The sequence below is a fragment of the Mirounga leonina genome, unplaced genomic scaffold (assembly GCF_011800145.1).
Source record: "Mirounga leonina isolate KUSES-001 unplaced genomic scaffold, KU_Mleo_1.0 Mir_174, whole genome shotgun sequence".
In the NCBI taxonomy this organism is placed as follows: Eukaryota; Metazoa; Chordata; class Mammalia; order Carnivora; family Phocidae; genus Mirounga; species Mirounga leonina.
In genome coordinates this window covers 71,643,008-71,667,533 of record NW_023270451.1, presented here as the reverse complement: position 1 = coordinate 71,667,533, position 24,526 = coordinate 71,643,008, and the positions used below count along the sequence as shown (strand labels likewise).

Sequence of the window (24,526 nt, the reverse complement as noted above, 5' to 3'; positions counted from 1 at the left end):
AAATTAATTTCCTGAGTTTGTTCTAATTGCAAAATTTAATGTACATTTTCTGCAATAGATAATTAAAGTTAAATGAGGTCATAAAGAGTGAGACTGTAATCCAGAAAGGCTGGTGTCCCTATAAGAAGAGGAAGAGGTCATGTCAGGACACAGTGAGAATGCTTCCTTGGACTCAGGTGTCCATACTCCGACCTGTCCCAGCTCTCAAGACTAGGGATCTTTGTTTCTCTAACAGTGATGGGCTACATGAAATCCCACTATTTCTCTTTGATGATTCTACCTTTGAAACTGAAAGCCTCCAGCTGTAGAAGGGTTGAATGCAACAGAGTCAAGGGCATAACTTTGTTTTCAAGAGAAGCACTCCCCACCAATTTGCCTTACTGACTCAGAAGGTATGCAATCACAAATGCAGGCAATAAGTAAATAAATGAGAGATTAATAAAGCTTGAGAGTGTTTTTATTTTTTTTTAATTTTTTTTTATTTTTTAAAGATTTTATTTATTTATTTGAGAGAGAGAATGAGAGAGAGCATGAGAGGGGGGAGGGTCAGAGGGAGAAGCAGACCCCCCGCCGAGCAGGGAGCCCGATGCGGGACTCGATCCCGGGACTCCAGGATCATGACCTGAGCCGAAGGCAGTCGCTTAACCAACTGAGCCACCCAGGCGCCCGAGAGTGTTTTTAAATTCTTTAGTTAGACGCTGTAAGCATTTCGATTGGTAAAGGAATAATTTTTATTGTCACTCAGTTTTTGCTATATGAAGGAACTGTACGAACAATCTAAGGAACCATATATTCTCTGCTGAGGGGGTTAGAGAATAAGGAATAGTGATAAATGAAAAAACAAAGAGAGAAATAAATTCTCTGCCCCTCCCCGCAAAATCCCACAAATAGCAGCCACAAGGTAACTTCAAATTTCCAGAAATGGCTACATTATATATTAATTATAACTACAAAGTGCTACTCTGTCAAACTGTGATTGATACCTCAACAAAGTGTATTTTGTTGATAAAGTTTACCATGATGGAACTACTAAAAAATAATTTGTGTAAAAAAAAAAAATCTAAATGCATGTCTGCTCTAGACAAAAGAAATACCGTCATTCAGATTTCACCATTAACGTATTTTCTTTGTGTTTCCCAAATTGAAGCCTATAAAAGAATTTATTAGAGTGAATCCATCCATTCCTCTTGACTGTTTTCAGAGAAAGGGAAAAAGCAGCAACTATGTCAGTGAGGGTGGTACTAGTTATTCAGCCTATCATTTTCAGGGTCTCTATTTTGGTGAAAATATTTCAGAATCTACCTAGGTTTAAGCAGAAACCTCTTCATTTCAGTATGTTTTGTTCACTTAGAACCAGAGGTAGCAAAACTGATTAGATAAACTCTTACCATCAAAAGCTTACATTAAGGCTTAAGTTTCACACAATGTGTTATTAGGCTAAGAATAAAGCAAGCAAGATAATGCTATAGACCTCATTTTTCTAAAACATCATTCTCTGAGACAATTTTCTGGTTTCTTACCCAGAAAGAGAAAATAGTAAGGAAGAGCATTAAATAAACAAGTCAAAGGGGCCAGCAGAGTTAAGGGGTAGTGAACAGACTGGAGGTCCGTAGATTTGCCTCCGACACCCTGTGAGATTTCCTAGGGAAGAAACTGCAGTACTTAGAAGAAAAGTACAAAAATAAACTCGCAAGGTTGCCAGATCTGGGACCTTGTACAATGATTTTATGGGAGAACAGTAAAAATGACAGCTGAGAATATATGAAACAGCATAATAGGAATGTGCTGTGTGGTGTTCTTGAACAGGGTGGTTCCAAGTTTTCAGTACAGGAAACTTTTATGCAGCAAAGAATGCGCTGCCCACTAAATAAAAATGATGGAAAGGACATTTTTAATAAATGAAGTATACACAAGCCACCTGCAGCATTTCAGGAAGACAGAATACAAGTATCGCTAGACGTAGGGGAAAAGTAGCAAAGGGAAACAAAAACTCCATTCCCATGGAAAAAAGCTCCCTGAGAGAGACAGTGCAAGAAAACAAGGACAGTGTTTAAATGGCTGATAAAAGCCAACTTGTAGTAAGTTCCTTCTGAACTAGAGTTTGGGGACTTAGGAGAGGAAAACGAGGAGTCCCTGCATCTGAGCAGAAGCACGCAAGGAGGCGAAGTGCTGGGTGAAAGGTTATGCACCGGCTCACTACTGTCCAACTATGTACGGGAAAGGCTGCAGTCATCTACCTCCTGGTGCAAGATCCCACTCATCTCTGTCCTCACCAGTCATTGGAGTTTTGGGGCTTCTCAGTTTTTGCCGCCCATGCAACTACCAAGGGAATACCTTTAGGCAAGGATTTGATGTTATTTTTTCATTTCCCCAGGACCTCGCATAGAATCAGGGCCCAATAAATAATCAGTGAGTAAAACTGAACAGAGGAACCTGGATCTGAACCTAATTTGTTGCACTTTTCACTTTAAATTTTAAATCCTGTGCTTTAATTCCCCATCTTTCAAATTATTCTATGCTAACTCTCACTAGGTTATATGGTTTTGTAAATAGTAATATGCTAAATCACATTCACTTTGAGCTAGCATGGAAATAAAATGAGGGGCATTCCAAAGGACGGAAAATATATGTATGCATATTTTATTTAAATAATCCCATAAAAATAAGAGTGACTATTTCTAAAGAAGAGTCCACAGCGAACTTAGAGAAGGGAAAACATGCACCGTAAGTGTTCAATATACATTTGTCGATCATGAATAAATGAATGGCTACAGGAGAAATGAGAAAACTTTAAATATATAGAGTAAAAATGAAATGCACTAGTATAATACCCACTGACTCTCCTCATTACCAAAACTAAACTTCCAAGCTTTAGAAGAAATAATAAATCCAATAATCAACAAATGCTGAAGTGTAAAAACAAAATTAAAAAAAAAAAACAACCAAAACTATAAGATCTTAATCATTTGAAATTCCATAAGCCCATTTTGAGGTTTCAGCTGAGACTTTATAACGGGTTTGAGAAGCAAGGTTACAATTTGAGCCAAAGGCTAATTTAAAGTCTATAATGATCACCTGCTTAGAAAGGAATTAACTTACCTCGCAGACCCCATAATATTCTTGTGACTTCCATTAAGAGTTACACAGAGAATGAATGTAAACTGTATCATGCAACAAAACTTTTAATCAATAATAACATTCAGAATGAAAGTAGAGACCAATCGAGTGAGTAAAACTAGTATGAGTATTATCAAGTCCTAAAACAACTCGCTTGTAGAGAAGGATAAATGCTAAAAAATAATTGTTAAGAATTGTAATACATTAAACTCTACTCATACTTTAGCAAAAATGCATTTTATTAACTGTCAGATAAGGGTAGCTTTTCTTCCCCAATCTCCTAACTTCACATTTATAAAGGGAAAAAAAAAAGTTTATAGAGAAAAAAAAATCTCCTGAAAAGTGACTGACAACCACAGCTAAAAAACTTCCAAAGGTCTTTTTCTATGCTTTGGAACAAACCTAAGCATAAGGATTACATTTATCCATGCCATGGCGTAACTTAGCAGTAAATTATGGCATTAAATCTAGGTTAGAAGATGCCTATAATGATTAAGGTATTTTCCCATTTTCCTAACAATTAGCAACTTTAACTAAGTAGAAATCAATTTAATTGAAGACGAGAGTGAATACTAAACCAATTACCAAAGTCAGGTGTAATAAATATGAGCACTGCTACTTAATCTAGAAAATCTAGATGTTGTAATTTATGTATTTATATAGAAAATCAACTAAATTTATAGAGGAATAGTCTTAATTCTCTTAATTCCAGGATTCCTAAATTATATGATTTACTTTTGCAAATGTTTGTTAAAACAGATTTTTCAAAAGATTAATAATGCTTCTTTAAAAATCTCTTGTTATTGCATGAAAGGATTTTTTTGTTGTTTAATTTACATATTTGTGTTTCTGCATTTAAAACTAATTGGGTGAAGTATTCCTGTACAATTTTTAAACCTGTTGCTTAGGTAAGAGATCTAAATTGAACTAGTTCTAATGATTTCGATTTAGTAAGTCTTGGTTAATGAGAAGGTAGGATAAGGATAATTCCAGTAATAAACTGCTTATGTTTTAGAAAAGTATATTCAATATTTATCTGGACAATTCAGCAGCATTTGCTTAACTGTTATTTCAAATGCCTCAAATATTATAGAAGTTACCTGAGGAAGTGAATGTGATGATCTGAGGCAGCTAACCTTAAATGAACCCAAGAGTTTCTGGTCCATTATAGGAAAAAGCAAAAATATATATTGGTTCATTGCAGAGAAAACATACAATTAATATTATATTGGATATCTATGTTCAAAGAGTACCCTTTTTTATTGTGGCCAATAACGCTTAAAATATAATTCGCCATCTTAATCTTTTTTAGGTATACAGTACAGTAATGCTAACTATATGCACATTATTTTGTAACCAGGTTTCTAGAAATTTTTCATCTTGCAAAACCAAAACTTTAGATCCATTGAAGAATAACTCCCTTTTCCTGTCTTCCCAAAAAGTTCCTTTTTAAAGGTATTTAGGACTTAGAAGTTTTTAAAATGCAATTATCACAGATTTTTATTTTTTTATAATCATAGCTCCACAATAACCTGAGCATATAACAGATTTCAATCCAGTCAGCATCGAGTTGTCCTTTAATATATGAAACCATATACATGACTGCTATAATGTCTTTCAGTTTTTATAAGTCATATTTGTTTCAAGACTTGCCAATCCTCAGAGGATATCTGAGTCATTAATATAAATTAGGGAGATAGATCATGGGTCTGCCATTTTTTCCTGTAAAGGGCCTAAGCGTAAACATCTTAGGCTTTGTAGACCATATGGTTTCTCTTGCAAATATTCAATTCTGCAACATTGTGGCACAGAGCAGCTATGGACAGTGCATAAACAGATGAGCATGACTGTGTCAAGAAAAAATTATTAAAAAAAAGAAAACCAGGTGACAGACTAGATTTCTCTTATGGGCCATATAAGTTGCCACTCCCTGAAATAAAGAAGGGAATGGAGGGACAATGACAGAGAGAGGGAGAGGCGCCAGGGACAGGGAGTAGGAAACAAAGAAAATTATAAAAAAGTATTTATGGAGTATTACTCCAGAGAACAAATAGGTACTTAGCGGAGTTGACATTATTGGTTTTATTGACAAACTTTGATAGTGAAGCCCTAAAAATGGAACAAGTTTTTGTTTTGTCTTGTTTATTTATTTATTTAGGACTTGTTTCAGTGCTGACTGACCTCCTGGCATTCAGTACGTCAGCAAAAATAATGAAAATAATGACTTTCAGTAAGTACATAGGATTCGACTTACCTTAGTAATGGGTGGAATATGACAGTAATATTTCTGGCTCCCGGTTTGCAGACAAATTTGGTTCCTCCACCTTCAATTAAGTTATCATCAGGACCCCCTTTCAGGAAAAAGAAGACAGATTTAGCTTATTAGAACTTTTATTTTTTTTTTTAAGATTTTTTATTTATTTATTTGACAGAGAGAGACACAGCGAGAGAGGGAACACAAGCAGGGGGGAGTGGGAGAGGGAGAAGCAGGCTCCCCGCGGAGCAGGGAGCCCGATGCGGGGCTCAATCCCAGGACCCTGAGATCATGACCTGAGCCAAAGGCAGACGCTTAACGACTGAGCCACCCAGGCGCCCCAGCTTATTAGAACTTTTACAAAAAAATAAACCAAGGCTATTGAGATGAATGTTATGCTATCACAGGAAGGATTATCATTGAAAACAGTTGCCTTCAAACCTATACAATTATTTTGAGTGACTGGATCCAGTCAGTCTTCCTCGTTACATAAACTGTAGAGCAGCATTTTCACTCTGGAGTGAAGCTCCACTGGAAGCTCAGTAAAAAATAGTGTTTTTAAAGAAACAGTGTAGGGCAAATCCAGTTAATCTTTTAGATCTACAATCACCAGTGTCCATCTTAGATAGCATAGCACGTGAAACTTTCCCAAAGAGGAAGTAGCATTCAAGGTTGTCCAGGGCTGTAAAGGTTAGAGCAAAGACCCATATAAACCTAATTTGACCACACTTCATCAAATCTAAGACCCCACCAATTTTAACACTACTAACACTAATTTTTAAAAAAATCCTGCTAATGAAACTATATAATGCTTCCTTATTACCTAGAAGGTTTTCTTTTCTCATTAAAAAGCTTCTTACAGGGCGCCTGGGTGGCTCAGTTGGTTAAGCGACTGCCTTCGGCTCAGGTCATGATCCTGGAGTCCCGGGATCGAGTCCCGCATCGGGCTCCCTGCTCGGCAGGGAGCCTGCTTCTCCCTCTGACCCTCCCCCCTCTCATGTGCTCTCTCTCTCTCATTCTCTCGGTCTCAAATAAATAAATAAAATCTTTAAAAAAAAAAAGCTTCTTACAGTTTAAATATATACAAGTAGGTTATATAATTTATAAGTAAATATTTAAGATTTTTTAAGGCTTTAAGACTTTTAAAATAAATAGATGTTTACCATAAATCTCACACACATTTAATACAGAAATATAAGAAAAATAAATTAAGGTGTTCTTAAAACTACATGATTTTCAGAATCCAGCTTTTCTTAATGACTCAGAGTTGTCAATATCCTTGTTTTCTAAATGGTGTCACTAAGTGGGTTTCTTAAAGGAGTGTACTAGTATTTTATTCCAACTGCCGATACTGATTCTGCAAGGTTTAATGTTGATATGCACTTGACGCTATCAGAAGATTTAAAGGGAAGGTGTTCCTATACCGACCAAAATTCATAATCTTTCCTCAACCTATCCTTAAGAGGTTCATTAATTGAAACATTGAAGGCTCATGGTATGAGGAATATCCACTCAGCTCACACCAACTGATGCAAAACAACTCATTCTGGCTGTCTTCTGGGCCACAGCCATGAAAATGGCATTGACTTAAGATAACATCCTAATTTCAACTGCTTTAAAACGTGAAAAAATGTGTATCTCAGGATGTTGGGAGAAATGCTCCCCCTCCCACACACACTACTCATGTTACCTACTATGAGAATGAAAATTAATGTAATCCCTGGGCTCTCTCTGTCTTTTACCCACTCTAGGGGAAGTGAAGTAATTCCCCTGGTAAAATTGAGAAGACAAAGCCGAGCATGCAGGTCTCGGCAACCTCCTTATTCCACTTTAGAAACCAGAATGCCTGCAGATGGTAAGTGTTGTCTTGCAAAGTTGAACAATAAAGTTCTTGCTTTGTTCAGAGAAGGATGAAGTGGTCTAGTCCCTTCTGTAAGTGGGTGAGTAAATTTGTCTAATTTTCATGTTCAGTTAGCAAACTCATTTGGCTCTCAAACTAGACCACATCTTCCAGTCTAGCTTATGTCAGTATAAAAGTTGGAATTTCACCTTCCATCTACCTTATGTTATTTCTTAATGTTTCAGGAATCTGACAGTAAAGAGAGATGCTATTTCCTGGGCTTCCTCAAAATTCTGACAGCCTACACTTAAAATATTTTTCTTTTTTCTAAATTCAACATTTTCTTTCTAATTACAGCTCTTTGCATGATACCAAACACAACTAAATCTCGTTTGATTTACTATCTATCTTAATGGTCTCTGAGGTATCATGGAGATTGACTGATAAAAACACGTGAAGCCTCAGAAATCCATACCCCGGATCATCAAGACTTCCCAGAGGCATCAGAGTCTAGACAAATCCTATTTGGATCGGTTGTTTCTACCAACTAATCACAGCATGGCTTTTCTTAAGAAAAACAGAAAATATAATGGAATGTACAGCTCTTGATTCAAAATCATGAACTATTTTTTCTCACTTGAAAAAAAAATCCATCTTGTATTACTATATTTGCACCAGAGATATTAGTGTTCTGCTAAGTCAGTGGTTTTGCAAAAGGAGAGCATCAAGACTATCATAAACACTGCCCCTTTCACAAAACCCTCCTCTAAAAGTCACATGCTGTGGTTCCAAACAAACAGAACAGAATAAACAGATCTTCTTTATCAACACTGCTCTTACTGACTTCGATCATAAAACGAAGTCAGTACTGGATTACCAAGGAAACATGTGAATATGTGTAGAAAATAAACAGGTTATATTCTGCACTCCAGGCGCAACGTAAATAACTTCCTATGAAATAAATATACACAACAATATAATGCATTCACTTACGGAAGATGGGCATCTCTTTTAAGGACAAATAAGAGTTAGACTACAAGATCTCCAATGATTTCTAAAAATTTGTAGGTTCTATGATTTTAGATACTCAATAAATATATTCAGACCTGATGAACCTAGCTCCGGTCAAACTAGTAGCAGCTTCGGGCACACCAGATGCACTGACTGTGGGTGCTTCGCCGTGTCTTTCTCCACACTTGGCTTCCATCTGGAGGGCCCTGCCCCACTCCGACCAGTTCTTTAGGCACCAGGTCTAGCCTTAAACTGTTGAGTGGCCCTCTCCTAATGTCCAAAACTCCATTAGCAGTGATTTTATATAAAATAACCTCAACATCGGTCACCTGTATTGTCACTTGTTTTCTAATGCTTACGTAACATTTTCCTACCTGGAATGGAACTTCCTGGAAAGTGGTTCTAAAAGCATACATTTGCTGAATGAAGGAAGAAATGGAGACCTTAGTAGAATGTCATTGGAATTAGATGAGAGAGTATATGTGCAAGTCCTTTGGGAACTGTCAAAGACCTAACAAACACAAGCAATCCCCTCTATATCCCCAGAGCCTTACAGGTAACAGGTGCACTTAATGAACATTTGTTGATGACAATCATATAGGAACATAGATAACAAAAGATACAATACCAAAAATAAGGGCCATGGGCTGTGAGAAATGTCAGCGAGAGGAAGATTTGGCTGTGAAAAGGAAGGATGAGGGCTAGCATCTGGCTGGAAACTAAATAATAGTTGCATTTGTTCCTGGTTAGCTCCAGAAAGATGATTACTGCTTTACAGAGTGGGGTTAAACTGAACAAAAGTAAACTTTGGGCAGGAATACCTCAACCCCCAACCAAAATTCCTCCTACAGGAGCCTCATTATAGGCTTCCAGGCCCATTGCAAACCCTACCTACCCTGCATTTGATGAGATTTCCTCTTTACTGCAAGTCCAAATCCAGCTTACTCAATTACCAATATCAGCACCAAGCCAGGGAAAATATTCTTGAAAATACATAGGTCAGAACCAAAAGTAAAGACCATGGCCGAAGACCATATGGTCCGAGTGTCGAATCCTCTGAGATTTAGTCTAGCATTTCAAAATTCTGAATGAGAAACAAAACTCGCCTCTCCTCATCTGCCTTCCTGTAATCAACTAATCTGGGAGCCGTCACGAGCTGTCACGAGCGTTCTGAGGGAACATGTTCCATCCCAGGAAGAGCACGCACGGGCCAGAGCATCTCCTTCACCTTCATTCATTATGCTTACAGTCTGATTTCAGCTGTCAGAGGCCGGGTGATAGGCACCAGAAAAATTGCTGAATGATGATGGGTGGTTGGAAAGAAAAGGAAACTGACAGTTGTATTACAAGTAGAATATAGCTTGTGCAGAAAGGAGAGGAAGTGCCCCAGTCATATTTCAGTTTCTAACAATGAGGACAATGGTTTGACAGGCTCTTGCAGACACCTGGCAAGAGGCACGGAGGCCACGCAGGGACTGCTGGGATGACAGCATATCAGGGCTCACAACCTAGGCCTTTCTTGGATAATTCACTTATACAGAAGTCATTAGTTCCTCAACTTATTTCTTCCTTGATTCTTCCCAACTGGAATTTGATGTCATTTGCAATGAATATAGTCATTTTAATAAAACAGAAAAAGAAAAACACAGCCTGAGAAATAGAAACAAACGTCCTCGCTGACAGGTCTAGGGGACAGTGGAAAAATCACTAAGATCAGTGTCAGACCCCAGATTGCTACTTAATAGTGGAAGTGTGATAGAATTATTTAAATTTTCTTTCTTTTTTTTTTTTTTAAGATTTTATTTATTTATTTGACAGAGAGAGACACAGCAAGAGAGGGAACACAAGCAGGGGGAGGGGGAGAGGGAGAAGCAGGCTTCCCGCGGAGCAGGGAGCCCGATGCGGGGCTCGATCCCAGGACCCTGAAATCATGACCTGAGCCGAAGGCAGACGCTTAACGACTGAGCCACCCAGGCGCCCCGAATTATTTAAATTTTCTGAGCTTTAGCTTTCCCATTTATAAAATACATACTGAAATTAACTCTTTCAAAGACCTGTGGTGATAACGTACTCCTGGGGATTCAGTACACTGTTTAACACCCAGTATATCTCAAATAAATGGTCTACTTTTCTCATTAGAATGACCAAGCAGTTAAGGATCTACCTGATCACATACACACACACACAAAACATCACTGGAACATAAACTAAAACACAAAAGATCCAATTTACAGAATGTTATTCTTGCTACTTCAGGCAGCACCGTATGAGTCAATATCATTAACAGGAGCAATTAGAATATGTCTGTCTTATCTGGGGGGATTACTGCAGTGAAAGGTTAGAAAATTGTTGAGAACACTTACAGCATAACAGAAGAAATAACCAATATTAAATTATAGATGTAAAGATTATGAATTGTCTGTGCCAAGTGCTTAGAAGAAGACAGTATAGAGTGTGATGGTCAGTCGGGTTGAGCCACAAAAAACAGCATACCTTATCTGACATGTTTAATATGGCCTGGATTTCAACGTGGCCCTTTCACATTGTAAAGAACGACAGTGAAGATGATTTTTTTTTTTTTTTACAGCAAATACTTTGCTTCATAAACACTTTCGAAGGATTATGAAAATGCATTGATTTCATCAATAAATAGGGTCTTTAATTGGCTCTAAGTGCCTGCTGAATGGTCTAAGAATTCCCTGAATTCACAGCTGTCACCTTGTTCTTTTAGATTAAGTTCTTTAGCAAGTACCCATTCAAAAGCACAGATTATCATTAGGACTTAATGCTGTTGCTGTGTTACCACCACTGCCCAACCTGTGACTAGGGACTATCTATCTATGAACTTGGGGGTTGGTACTAGATTAGGAAGAAAAGAGAAGTACAATACTTATTCTTACCCTCGAATAACTTACTATTAGGGTCAAGTCAAGCAAATCAAGATTGGTGGTAACATTCTACTTCTCATGGTAAGTCGCTGTGGGACCTGGGAAGAAAATCTTTGGAACCCTTTCAAGGAAAGGATCATCTTCTGGACTCAACTCACACCAAGTCTATAATTATTAACAATAATATAATTTTGTTCATGGATGTATCTCCTGTGCTTATAATAGTTTCTGGCACATGATAAGCATTCAGTAAGTATTTGTTGAATGAATACATGAATAAACAAACGAACAAACCGAAAAAATGATAATGTCTCTTTCAGATCTAGTGAATTCTAAGTACAGACCACCTAGGAACAAACAGCAGTTGTGTTTTGCATAAAGTATGCTAAGTAAGGAATGCATGTTTCAGTAAAATGCTGAAAAATTATAATAAGATATTATTTGTAGAAAACAATCTCCCAAGTAGAAACAAATTAGTTATCCCCACCGTAAGAGGAGTAAATGCCTTGTCTATGTTTCTCTGCTCAATTACATTTTATTCCTGGGCAGCTCTAACGTTGTACTGTGTAGATAAGACAGGTGTCAAGTATTAGACAGAGTCCGCAGGAAGAAGGTCAAGAGGCTGGAAGGGGACTCTCATTTATTAAACATCTACCAGGAACCTGGTACTGTGCTGGACCCTTCACATAAAATAAAATATCTCACTTAATCCTAGTAATAGCCCTGTAATATTATTACCCAACACAGAGATGAAGAAATGGAGGCTCATGGGCGTGGGAGGAGGAGTACAGAGTCTTGCTCAAAATCAAAATCACAAATGGCAGGGTCAGTATTTAAACTATTTTTCCTCAACTATATATACACTACAATACACTTAATATCACTTTATGTTCCAAGAAACTCACGGGTTGAAAAAAAAAATGACACAGATGATGGATGATACAGGAAAATTCTAAACCAGGGAGCAGTAAACCCTGATTTTATGGTGGTCTGACACATAAAATGCATTTTCTATGGAATCAACACTAAATATAACAGTTGGTTATCCAAGTCAATGCACAAAAAGCTTCTTTGATCAAAAATGTAAGTGGAGCCTGAAAAAAACAACATTTTGTAGATAAAACCATCATATAAACAATGATTCTGGGGGGAAAACATTCAATGGTCCAACTGAGGCCAGAAAGAACACTTCCTCTCTAATATAGTCCCAGCAGCAAGAACCAGAACTAACTTTACTTTTCCCCATCTCTCCTGACTAGCCAGTGCAGGGTATAATGATCCCTTCAACTCCAAACTACTGGCTAGGGCTCTTTGGAGGCCCAGGAACATGCAGGTAGGAAGACATGAAAGGGTCCAGCCCTTCAGGGAGGGAACTTTGGAGAGTTTGCCTGTATCAATACCCAAAACACTGACAGAAGCCCATTTTTTTCTGCTTACCCTTTTTAAGAAAATTCCAGTAACTTTCCCTTGCTTTGTCTTTTACTGTTACTTCTAATGGATTTCTTGATAATCCTTCCATACTGCTGAGGGCCCGGGGGAGAGGAAATTACTGCAATCTGTAGCAGCACCATATTATTATGGAATATTCTAGAGCAGAAATAAGAGTGGAGAAGAGAGACTCCGAGAGTTAGAGTTGAGGATTTACTAGCTGGTTGTAGCAAAAGAACAGGGGAAAAGGAGTCAAAGGTTCTGATAAGAAAGAAAGTCAGATGATTGACCATAGATGGGTCAAGGCTTGATAAGAAATAAATGAGATTTGGAAAAGACTTGACTGACAATAAGGCAATGCAAGCTGACAGGTGGGGGTTTCTCTCAGATAAGAATATTGATGGCTGAAGTCAGAGGGAGAGAAGACTGAAAACGAATGGAGGTTGTATTTAGACAGGGACAGGCTTAGAATTGTATCTTTCCTTGCCTTCCCTGTGGTCACCCCAGGAAGCCCTCCCCCGAGTTAGAAATGGGGTGAGGCGAAACAGTAAGTTAGATGTTTGGTAGTAAAGAATTAGGGAGTAGCAAAGTTTGGAGGTGGGCTGAGAATGAGAAAGGAAAAAAATAAAGGACAGTCCAAGGACCTCAGCCCTGAGGAAAAAGGGGAAACTCCTTTTGGTCCCTTTCTTGTGTCACCCGTAGGTATAAAGCATAATGTACAGAAAGAGGATCTAAATTAGAGACCGCCTAATGACAAGTTATTGTGAGAGAGTCCATGTTTTGAAGTATAAGGAGGAGTACAGCAGATGAACGTGCAGTACCTTATGTCTGTTGGAATCTCAATGTGAGCAGCCTGCTAGCAAGCAAACACCTCGTCCGAGTTTTGCTTCAAGACAGACCCTCTCTCCCAGATGTTTGGCTAAAGACCATGAAATAATTATTTTTTGGTAACCTAACAGTGTTGTTTCACCATGAAATAATTTTTATAAAGAAATAGAAATAAAAATCATATTCTTTTATAGTTTGAAAATTGAATACATTCTAGCTCCCAAATAACAAGTGAATTTTATAATAAGCTATTATTCTGGGGTGGTATCTTGGCTTACAAAACAAAACAAGAAAGAAAAATCCTTAATTATCTTCCTAACAATAAATTCAACAATATTTTGGAGGATGGAATGACAAGGAACAAAAGAACGAAAGAAAGAATGAACGAAAGAACGAACGGAAGAAAGAGAGAAAGAGAGAAAGAAAAAGAAAGAAAAAATTTTAAGGTTAATAATAGCTCACTCTAAGCCATCAGTAAAATGTATTCACCTGGAGCTCTTCCGTGAGCATAAGTCAAAGGCGGCTCCATTAGTAACAGGACTGACCGTTTCTCTAATGGAGTCTGAAATGTCATGCTCTACGAAGAGCAAAATGTAAGATATGAGCCAATTACCAGAGGATCCACAGGCACTGTATGCATATTTTTAAATGGTTGATCAATAAGGCACAAGGGAACTTTAATTGACCATTTTTGAGAATCATTCCTATCTTAGTGACATTATCCTCCAACTCACTTTATTTTAAGGCTACATAAGGAGACTGCATTGATTCTTTCTTCTCCTTCCACTAACAGATTCCCTAGTTTTAATTATCTTGAGTCTACTAAATAGGTTTTAGTGGCAAGCCGGGTATATCTAGCTCAAAGATTCTCATGTGTGGAAGCTGGAGTCCTCTCCCTTACTTATCACGTGTCTGATTTCTTTCATTTAGCATGTTTTCAGTGTTTATCCATGTTGTGGCATTTATCAGTACTTAATTTCTTTTTAAGGCGATTAATATTCCAATGTATGTATATACCACAGTTAGTTTATCTCTTCACCAACTGATGAATGTTTGGGTATTTTTGCTTTGGGCTATTATGAACAATGTTCCTATGAACATCCATGTACATCTGAGTTCTGTGTGGACACAGGTTTCCAATTCTCAATATATACCTAGAATTTGAATTGCTGGATCACATGGTAACTCTATGTTTAACATCTGGAGGAACTGGCAGACTGTTTTCCAAACAGTCTACACCCTAATGTCCATTGCTGTTATTTTCTTTAATAAACTAATTTAGAAGAAAACCTGGGTGGGTGGTGCTGGGGGTGAGGGGGTGGAGGTAGTGTGTGATGAGCAGCATACAAAGGAAGTATGAGTAGTTTGTTCTCTAGAAAAACCCTTTCCCCCCAAGCCCGAGATCTCCCCCTTGTAGGGATGGCCCTGTTTTGAAGGATCATTGAGGAAGCATTACTAGTGTAACATGTGACAGCAGGGCAGAAGCCTCTGGAAATTGGTACAAGTGGGAAACGCTCTATGCTATCTATAGTGTTTCAACTAAGTGTCTGTGCTGGTTCATCAACCATGATTAAAACCGACCATGAAGATTCTCTCCTCACTCAAGTTTCAGATTGCTGAAGAGTTTACTGTTTGCTCACTATTCTTGTTAAAATAAAGCCAAGAGTGATATGAAGGATGACAGAATGCAGCGAAGTTCTCTAATCAGATGAGCCCATCTCAGTGCTGACCTAACATGTATGTTGGACTAGTCAGGAGTCTTCCAACGATGTCTTGCCAGCTGAGTGGTGAATTTATGGTGCAGATAAGCATCAAGCTGAAAACAGACTGAGCCCATCAATCTTATTTTGCCTGTGAAATGGCCTACGACGGAGCCTAGGCCTCTGGAAATGACGGATGCACAGATACACTAGGTCATATAGACGAAGTGGTATTGTTAAATGCTGTCACTATCTTCATGTTCAGAAATGTGCTTAAATCTGAGAATGCCCAAAGGTAGAAAGAAATTATTTTGAAGGGCTTGATGTGACAGGTAGAAAGTATAATAACCCAAAATGACTGTAAGAAGACAGATAAAGGTCTCCTTAAAGACAAATTTAGAGTCAAAATACAAGTTGCAAACCATGGTAGCATTTAGCTTCCTGACAAAGATAATGAGTGCTGGCATCCAAACAGAAACAGCATTATTTCATGGCTCATTGGAAGCATCTGGATGACTAAGGCACAGGTGGCATTAAATAACTTTACCAGCAAACCCACAGTCACTCTTTAGGTTTATTCAGCAACAGTCAACTTTCCAGCCACTCTAGGCAACAGCTCTTAGAATATTCTCACAGAATTAAAACTGGTCTTCCAAGACAGCTAAGCATGAGCCATGACATGATCAACACTCAAAAGTACAGCTGGCAGGTGCTTTTTTTTTGTTTCTACATAAATAGAGCATAACATAGGATTGTGTATGCCCTATGTTCAGCAAAAAAAAATAGTTTTAAAAAAATAGTTTTTTAATCCATCCAGACTGCCCATCCCCTGCAGCTCTACAATGTCTAATACATTTTTTTAAAAATCCAAACCAAACCAAAAGTAGTGAATTTTTCCAATCTTATTTCCTCCACATTCATCTGGCACGCTTCCACCATGCACTTCTCAAAATTTTTATTCTCCATTTTATCAGTCATGATGGTTAAAAAGCATATAACCTTCAAAGTTAACATTTTACATACTACTTAACTCCATAATTCCAGTTCTTGGCATTTCCTCCCACCCCGAATAAAAAAAAACACCATCATGGGTGAACTTAAGATTTGGCAACAAGAGGGGCGCCTGGGTGGCTCAGTCGTTAAGCGTCTGCCTTCGGCTCAGGTCATGATCCCAGGGTCCTGGGATCGAGCCCTGCATTGGGCTCCCTGCTCCGCGGGAAGCCTGCTTCTCCCTCTTCCACTACCCCTGCTTGTGTTCCTGCTCTCGCTACCTCTCTCTCTGTCAAATAAATAAATAAAACCTTAAAAAAAAAAAAATTTGGCAACAAGAATGTTTATCACAGAACAGTATCTTAAACTTTTAAAAAGTCACTTAAAATGCAAAATAACAGGGAACTGATTATAAATCTACACATATCTCAACATATACATAAGTGATATAAACAGGCATGTATGTATGTGTATGTATGTATGTATAACTGGAATATGACACAGACATTAAAAATATATAGACACTACAATAAGGCAAGAAAACGACTTAACATGCAGAAGTCATTATGGCAGAAAGTTATTAAAATAATATTGTTAGATAAGCCAATATTATGTGTCTCATAACTGTAATACTGAATATCTTTGCTGACTTAATTCTTTTGTCTTCCACCTCTGTTGAATCTTGTTCCCGAATTCTTTTTTCTTTATGTATCATGTATCATATTTATTTGCATATGTATTTGTGCATGTGTGTGTGTTATTTAAGTTCATATTCCTTAGAAATTTATCTGTAACAATTCTTGGAGGACTGGCTTAAAGGTAGGTACCATCAGAATACGTTAGTACTCGCTTCTGCTAGTTGACCTAATAGAACTACCAAACTGGAACTCATTTTAAACTAAAGTCTCACTTTAAAATTTTCTCACATGAACCAGAGGATGTTTATTTTGGCAACAAACCTGGTTTTTCTAGGGATTTTCCCTGCTTTCAGTCTATGCCAAGGTGACCAATTTTCTTTCAGTCCCTTAAAGGAGGTGGGAAGATTATGGGGAAAGGGATGGTATTTCTAGGTGATCCATGGGCTCTTTATGGAGTTTGGGGGTAACATTCTATTAGACTCCTCAGGTTGGGTAGGTTCTGGGCTTTGTTCCTATTCTGTGCCTTGCAAGTTCACTTGGGTTTGGCAAGTATTTTCAAGTAAAGACTGGCTTGGAAGTACTTTTCTCAATATCTCTCTGCAGTCCGTTTTTTGCTTCCAATAATCCTAACTTTCTTGCCAGCCGATCAAAGCTATTTAACACATTTTTAAATGTTTCACTCAACACTTTAAATTTTTTCATGGGAAGATCAGCAAAGATACCAGTCATACTGCTAGAAAGAGAAGTCTCCACACAAAATATTCATTACAGAATAGTCTACAAACAATTTCCCCTCTGAATTAAATTTTTCCGGTACAAGCATCTTTGGATTATATTCAGATATCCCTATTACTGTTTGTTGTTTGTTTTTAATCAATTCTCATAGTTATCCTAAGATAATCATTACAAATACAAAAAATAAACAGAATAAAAATAATATAGCTTTTCCTTAAATGTTATCAGTTAACATGATATACTGAAATAAATGATATACAATAAAATGCAATTTGATATAGATTATAATCAAATGTTAAGAATTGAAGTTCTCTTTCTAACACTGATATCAAGTAATTTTCTGGCAACAAGAAAGTTGCTTAACCTCTCTGAGGCTTCTATTTTATTTTTTATCAATAAAATAAAGAGAATGAACTGGATAGTATACTCTTGAGAAACCTTTCCATCTATGAATTTTTATTTCCTAGATCACAAAATGTCCTTTGGAATATATATACATAGTAGCACCTTTATCAAGTAGAAATTTATGCCAATTGTTATAATCATGGAGATACCATATGCAATAATTCTAATGGGATTTTAAATGGGAATGAATGGCATTTTTGCTTTGGGATATTAGTTATGCTTCAGGAAAAAATAATTAGTATCATTTTGGGCTGACATTTTTATACCATCTAATTATGATTATCTATGCTCTCTTTTATGAGAAGCATCTTAGCTCCTGCCTTGATTATCACAAGAATTACCCAAGGCTGAGACATAAAATGGGCAAAATTCATGCCGTGTCTGTGCAATTTTAACCTAAAATGTTTAATAATTCACCCCAAACCAGGTATCAGAACTTTACAAAAATCACTATAATCGATGGTTTTCAAGATTGCAATTCTGACAGAAATGTATTTAATAGGAAAACACTAATTTAATACAATCTAATAATTAGGAACTCAGCATCTTGGTGCCTAGGAGTGGACTCATGATGATATAAACCTAACTAACAGACACAGTCCATGACCTCAAGAAGTTCATGCTTTCATTCTGGTATGAAAAGGAACACACCAAAAGTTAGAGACAAAGCTACTGTAAGATACAGCAAAATAATTGAAATACAGCATTCCACAAGATAGAAGTACTACTCTTTAGTTTGAAAACCAACTTACATAAGCATAATAAAATTCACGGGAAGACATGCGAAGTTATGGTTGTTTGGTAGAGAAAATACGACATTGATCCTCTACAAAGTAGCCTGATACTAATAATACAAGAAAATAGATTGACAAAAGTAACATGTAATACAGAACCCCTAATATTGGCATAACTGGTATTACTGGTATCATTAGGTAGATCAATTCTCCCTTGGGCTGAGAAAAAACAGTGATTCAATCACATAACAAAGGAGCTACTTATCAACGTTTTCTAAATACATCATATAAAATTCTTGCTACAACTTTCTTCCTGGAAAAGTACATTTCTTTTGTATCTCTTCAAAGATCAGTGAATTTGCTTTTTAAATGCTGTTGTTCAAAAGCCTAAAATATAGACAAGGCTTTTATTAAGATAAAATGCACAAAAGAATGACTTGTCAATTCAGCTGAGGGGGACCAGAGAGGGGCAGAGGTTACTAACAAAAGGGCTCTGAAGATACTAGACAGAGCAACTTAGTATAAAGTAATGGTCTGTGGACACAGCTTCAGTGTAAACGTTTTTTTTTTAAACCCAAACAATCAAGCACCACTCCAACGGTAGAGAACTAAAGGGAGACAGAACAAAGAAGATGGGAGGCAGATTAAATTCAAATACATTCAGCAAATATTGATGAAGTGCCAATCATGCACAGGTTCCCCACGAGGTCCCGGCAGTAGTAAGAGCAACATCAACCTCTGGTTGCTCATGTCTGCAACCCTGGAGTCACCGTCACTCTTCTGTTTTGTTCATGCCTCTCATCCCATCACCAGCAAATCCTAGCAGTTCAACCTTCAAGACACAGAGTCCAGGTACTTTGCAAACCACTTTCTAAGCCACCACCATCTGGTCTTTTAACTGGTCTCCCTGACCCCTTTCAGGGAATTCTCAATATATAAGACAGAGTAATCCTGTTAAAATACAAGTGAGGATAATCCAGTTACTCCCCTCTCCAGAATGCTCTGCTTCCTATCTCATTTGGAGTAAAATATGAACTCCTTGCAATGACCTAGAGAGAAGAGTCCATGAGATCTGTCCTTGTCATTTTCTGGGTTCATCTCCTACTTCTCCTTCCCTGCCTCACTCTGCTCTTCTGTGAAGACACCATACACACACCTGCTTTGGGGCCTCTGTTCCTCCTGTTCACTCCACTTGTCAATACTCTTCCCCACGATCTATGTGGCTTCCTCCCTTACCTCCTTCAAGTCTCCACTCAACTATGTCCTTCTCAGTAAACCCTTCCCTGGCATGCAAAATGAGAGTACAATAAGATATAAATAAAATCATCTAAATAATAAATTTAGTCAGCAGAAAGCATATATTTCTATATACAAGCAACTGCAAACCTATAAAAAACTAAGTTTCTGAAATCTGGCCATGATGATATAATTCTGAGGAAGACATTATACAGAGAATACCCACTAACCACACACATACACACGAAACACTGAAACCACATGTATATAAATGTCTGAGCTAGCTTTTTGCTCCTACCACTCTATTCTGGGTGTTTTCCCAAGTCATTAAATATTCTTTAAGAATATAAGTATTAAAGATCGCATAATATTGTAGAGATGCACCAAACATTCACCATTCATCAGTTATCAGCAAGCCAGCTGCATGCCAGGCACCATGCTAGGTACCAGGAAAAAAAATGGTCAAAAGGCCTACCCCTGTCCTTCCGAAGTTGACCGTATTATATTGAGATAAGACCTGAAGTGATCACAGAAATACATAATTACAAATTGTCTTCTGTGTTATGAGACTGGAACAGACTGGCAGGAGAGACCATGATACCTCTCTCTATATTTAATAATAATCCCATAGTATCTATTAGGGACTAATTTACCCCAAAGACAGACAAAACTTCTCTAAGGGAGTGACATTAACACAGAGCCTGAAGGATGAGAAAGAAGGAGGTGGTCTGGAAAGAGTAGAGGCAGGAGTGTCCTAGGCAAAGGGAAGAGCATGTGTGAAGGTCCTGAGGCAGCAAAGAGAGAGGCCCTTTGGAGGCACCGAAAAAAGTTCAGTGTTAGAAGGCGAGGGAGGAAGAAGAGTTACCTGGCAGGGGAATTAGGCAGAGCCAAGTCACAAGGGTCTGGGAGGTTATGCTGGGGGAAACAGGTTTTTTATCCTAAACCTAATAGGAAGCTGTTAAAGATCTGGAGAAGGGAGTGATAGGATTTAATGCGAATATAAGAAGATCCATGTTTTAAAGACCCAGAGTAATCTCTAACACAACCCTCTCCCTAATTTTTATCCTGACAAAGTCTTGCTTCAAAACGCCTCATGCATCTTCTCCAAAGCGAAGTCTCTGGACTGCCTTCTTCAGTTCTCTCTGCCAAGCAGCACACAGGGTCTGCAGCTTCTGGGACCAGCACCAACCAAGCTGAGGGTGACCCAACCTCTGGCCACTATACCCAAAGCCCACCACATCTCTCATTCCTGTGTCATTGGCCAGTCTCCTGGAATAGTAACTAACCATTTCTATCTATCCCCTCATAAGACCCTGAATTTCCTTGCTCCTCATTCAGAGCTCACTTGTCTTCAATCTCCAAAACCCCTCACTATTTATTGTCCCCTGGTTTTCTCCCGTGAACATCATTTCTCCACAGGTCTCTAAAGTGTTGGTTATTTCCTCTTGCATAGGCAGGAGAACTGAAAATCTAGACTGGGTGGCATCCCAAAGCAGCTTCCCGACCACTGTACCTCCAACACTTGAATAATAATATATATTTTTTAAAATACTGATACTTTACAGCCCATCTCATTGTGCTGTGTCATCCTCTTTTGCTACCACTTACTAACTTCAGCTCCTGATTCACAATCCAGTATCTAGCATGATGACCTCAACATTCATGTTCATGGCCCAAAAGAGGCCTCTAAAAGCTCTGACATTCTTGGGGCGCCTGGGTGGCTCAGTTGTTGGGCGTCTGCCTTTGGCCCAGGTCGTGATCCTGGGGTCCTGGGATCGAGCCCCGCGTTGGGCTCCCTGCTCCGCGGGAAGCCCGCTTCTTCCTCTCCTACTCCCCCTGCTTGTGTTCCCTCTCTCACTGTGTCTCTCTCTGTCAAATAAATAAAATCTTTAAAAAAAAAAAAAAAAAAAAAAGCTCTGACATTCTCATCACCAGTGACCTCTTTCATTCTACCTCGGCGCCTGTGGTCAACACAGATATGCACGATCCAGCATACAGTCTCTACCTATCAGTCACACCAGGGTCTGCCTCAGCCACAGGGAGCCTTTTCTCTGGAGGCCCATATCCAGTGACTAAGTAGGCAGAAGTATTAAGTCCCAGCTATGTCAGCGGAATGCAAGACAATTCTGATGGGTAAGATCTACTCTGCTGATTTCTGCTGGGTTGGCTGAGGCTCTAAGGAGTTCCCCCCCCCAATTTGATTTTTCTTTCTGCTAAACCCTACTTCCGCCCATGTGTTTTCATAGGTGGTGACTCCCAAAAGATACCTTGCATATTACTGACTCTGTCTCGGCGACTGCTTCTGGAGAACCCAACCCGTGACAGCCACTCACTCCCTCAGAGCCAACCTGGACTTACTACCATCTGTTACTGCTCTAACTACACATTTACCACTCTCCTCGCACCATCCTGACTCCATCATGACTTCTAATCTACAGGCCCTTTACCTTTCTCCCATTTCATCACCTTTCAAGGTTTTTCGCTTTCCTTATCCTTCAACAAAGGTCTCATCACGTGTAACGTAAGGAACACCCTTGCCAACAGCATCAGTCATCCTTCTGTCCTTCACATCCCACCAGTCTGGTAAAAGCCAACCACGGTGAAGCCTGAATACCTGCCTTCTCGGGGTTTTCACCAACCACTGCTGCAGAGAATCACCAAACAAGAGGTAATGGCTAACCAAAAGGAGCCCTTCAGCACTACCCAGCAAATCAACTACATTTCTCTAGAAAATTCATTCTCCCACTGTCTACAGAATTCCTTCACTCTCAAATCTTCTCCACATGACATTCCTTAACTCTAACAGATGACCTTACAGAGAAAATTATTTTTATTTTACAGAGAAAACAGATAAGCAACTTGGACATTCTTCATCTTCCCATATGCAGAAAAACAAATGTTCCTACATCTGTACCGACTTTAGTCTTCTTCTGAGCATTTCAAACAGAGTTCCCCCAATCTAAAGCTAATACCTACGAGTCCTAGAACACTTTTAAGCTTATTACATGAATGAAAATTCAGCCCCACTCAAAATAACCAAAGGGAATTGCGAGCACACATTAAACTCTGACATAAATCCAGTATTATTTAATGAGGTGTGACAATAAAGTAGTAAGACAAGTTCCATACACCAAATTTACTTGTTCAAAATTTATTATCCTATTGCTTTTGAAACTAACAAATTTCTAAATTTTAAAATTTAAAAAGAATGAAAAATATATTAAGAGAGCAAAAAATACATACTGTGTGTGTGAGAGAGAGATATCTGGTTGGGTCTAAAACTGTAAGATGTTTATTACATATTCATATAATACAGTCAGCTGATTCAGCCTAGAGAAAGGTATCTTTGTCCTATGACATAAATCTCAATGAAAGCTGTGTCTCTACAGGAAGGAAATATTAAAGCCAAATCTTCTATTTATTGAAGATTCTATTTCCAAATAATTTCCTGATGAATAACCCCTCAGAGACGCAGGTAACACAGTAATGGTTCTTCACCTTTGGTGAGGTCACAAAAGCCTTTTGGAATCTGATCTGAACTGTGGCTCTTCTCCTCAGAAAAATGCACGTATACACGAGGACAAAATTTTACAAATAAATCCAGGAGTACACAGACCGCCTTAAGACCAGAGACCCCAGGTTTAAGAGAATTACTAGAGTTTCCAGAGTCAGAAAGATCTGGATTCAAATTCCAGCTCCACCACTTCCTCTTTGTGTCTCTCCTTGGCCAAGGCATATAACATAGTCCAACCTCTGTTTACTTGTCTATAAAAAGAATCATACTCTTCTGTGCTTTCAAAAAGTTTTAAACAAATAAAAGTACGTGTGTGAAGGTTTTCATAAAATTCTTGTAAAGCACAGTATAAATGATAGTTATTATAACATGGAAACAGCTATGTGTTTTTGCTAATCCCCACTACGAAGAGGCTCTAAGAGTCAAATCCTCAGAGGAAAGCAGATTCAAGTCATCGTTTTATTCAACAGGGTAGAAGCAATGTGAAATGTTTAGGTTGGAGGAATAGGAGTGTGGGGAGGAATATGATTATCGTTTTCAGATATGTAAAGTGCTACATTAGAAAAAGGAGTTAAGTTGTACTCTGTGGTCCTAGGGACAGTAGTAGGACAAAGAGGTTGCAACTTTCAAAAAGGCAGATTTGGCTTTCTAAAAGGGCACACTGACCAAGGACTGGAAGAGAATGAAAAAGCAACGACTGTTTTAGGAGACAGTTTCTTCCTTGTAACTGAAGGCCTTTGTTTGTTTTTTCCTAAGACAAGATGGTTATCCATTTGTCGCGGTATCTTAAAGGAGACTTAAAGCAATGATTGGAAAGTAAGAATGAGTCCCAACAGTGAGATTCTGGCATTTCATAAAAATGTCCTGGGATTAAACCCATAAATATAATTAAGTCAAAGACCATCACCAAGGATTCTGCAATAGTCAACAGCCCTAAAGATTCACTATTATATTCTATCACCATTATGTAGGATCATAAAAAAGGAATTAAACTTATAACATGTCTAATTATATCTAGTTATGTCTAGTCATATCAAGAATAAAAGGAAATACTGCACGTATTAAAGAGCAAATGATTACAAAGCAAGGTGAACACTGTTTTGTTTGTTTGTTTTTAAGATTTTATTTATTTATTTGACAGAGAGAGAGACACAGCGAGAGAGGGAACACAAGCAGGGGGAGTGGGAGAGGGAGAAGCAGGCTTCCCG

At 38.2% G+C, this 24,526-nt stretch overlaps 1 protein-coding gene across 1 annotated transcript in view; it reads right to left on the bottom strand.

Annotated features, from left to right (window-relative positions):
- The window catches only part of EXOC4 (exocyst complex component 4), a 735,341-nt gene that overhangs the window by 408,450 nt on the left and 302,365 nt on the right, over nucleotides 1-24,526 (bottom strand). The window contains exon 10 of the mRNA XM_035021134.1: nucleotides 5,372-5,468. Coding sequence (XP_034877025.1) covers nucleotides 5,372-5,468 — 97 coding nt within the window. The remainder of the gene's footprint in view (nucleotides 1-5,371; nucleotides 5,469-24,526) is intronic.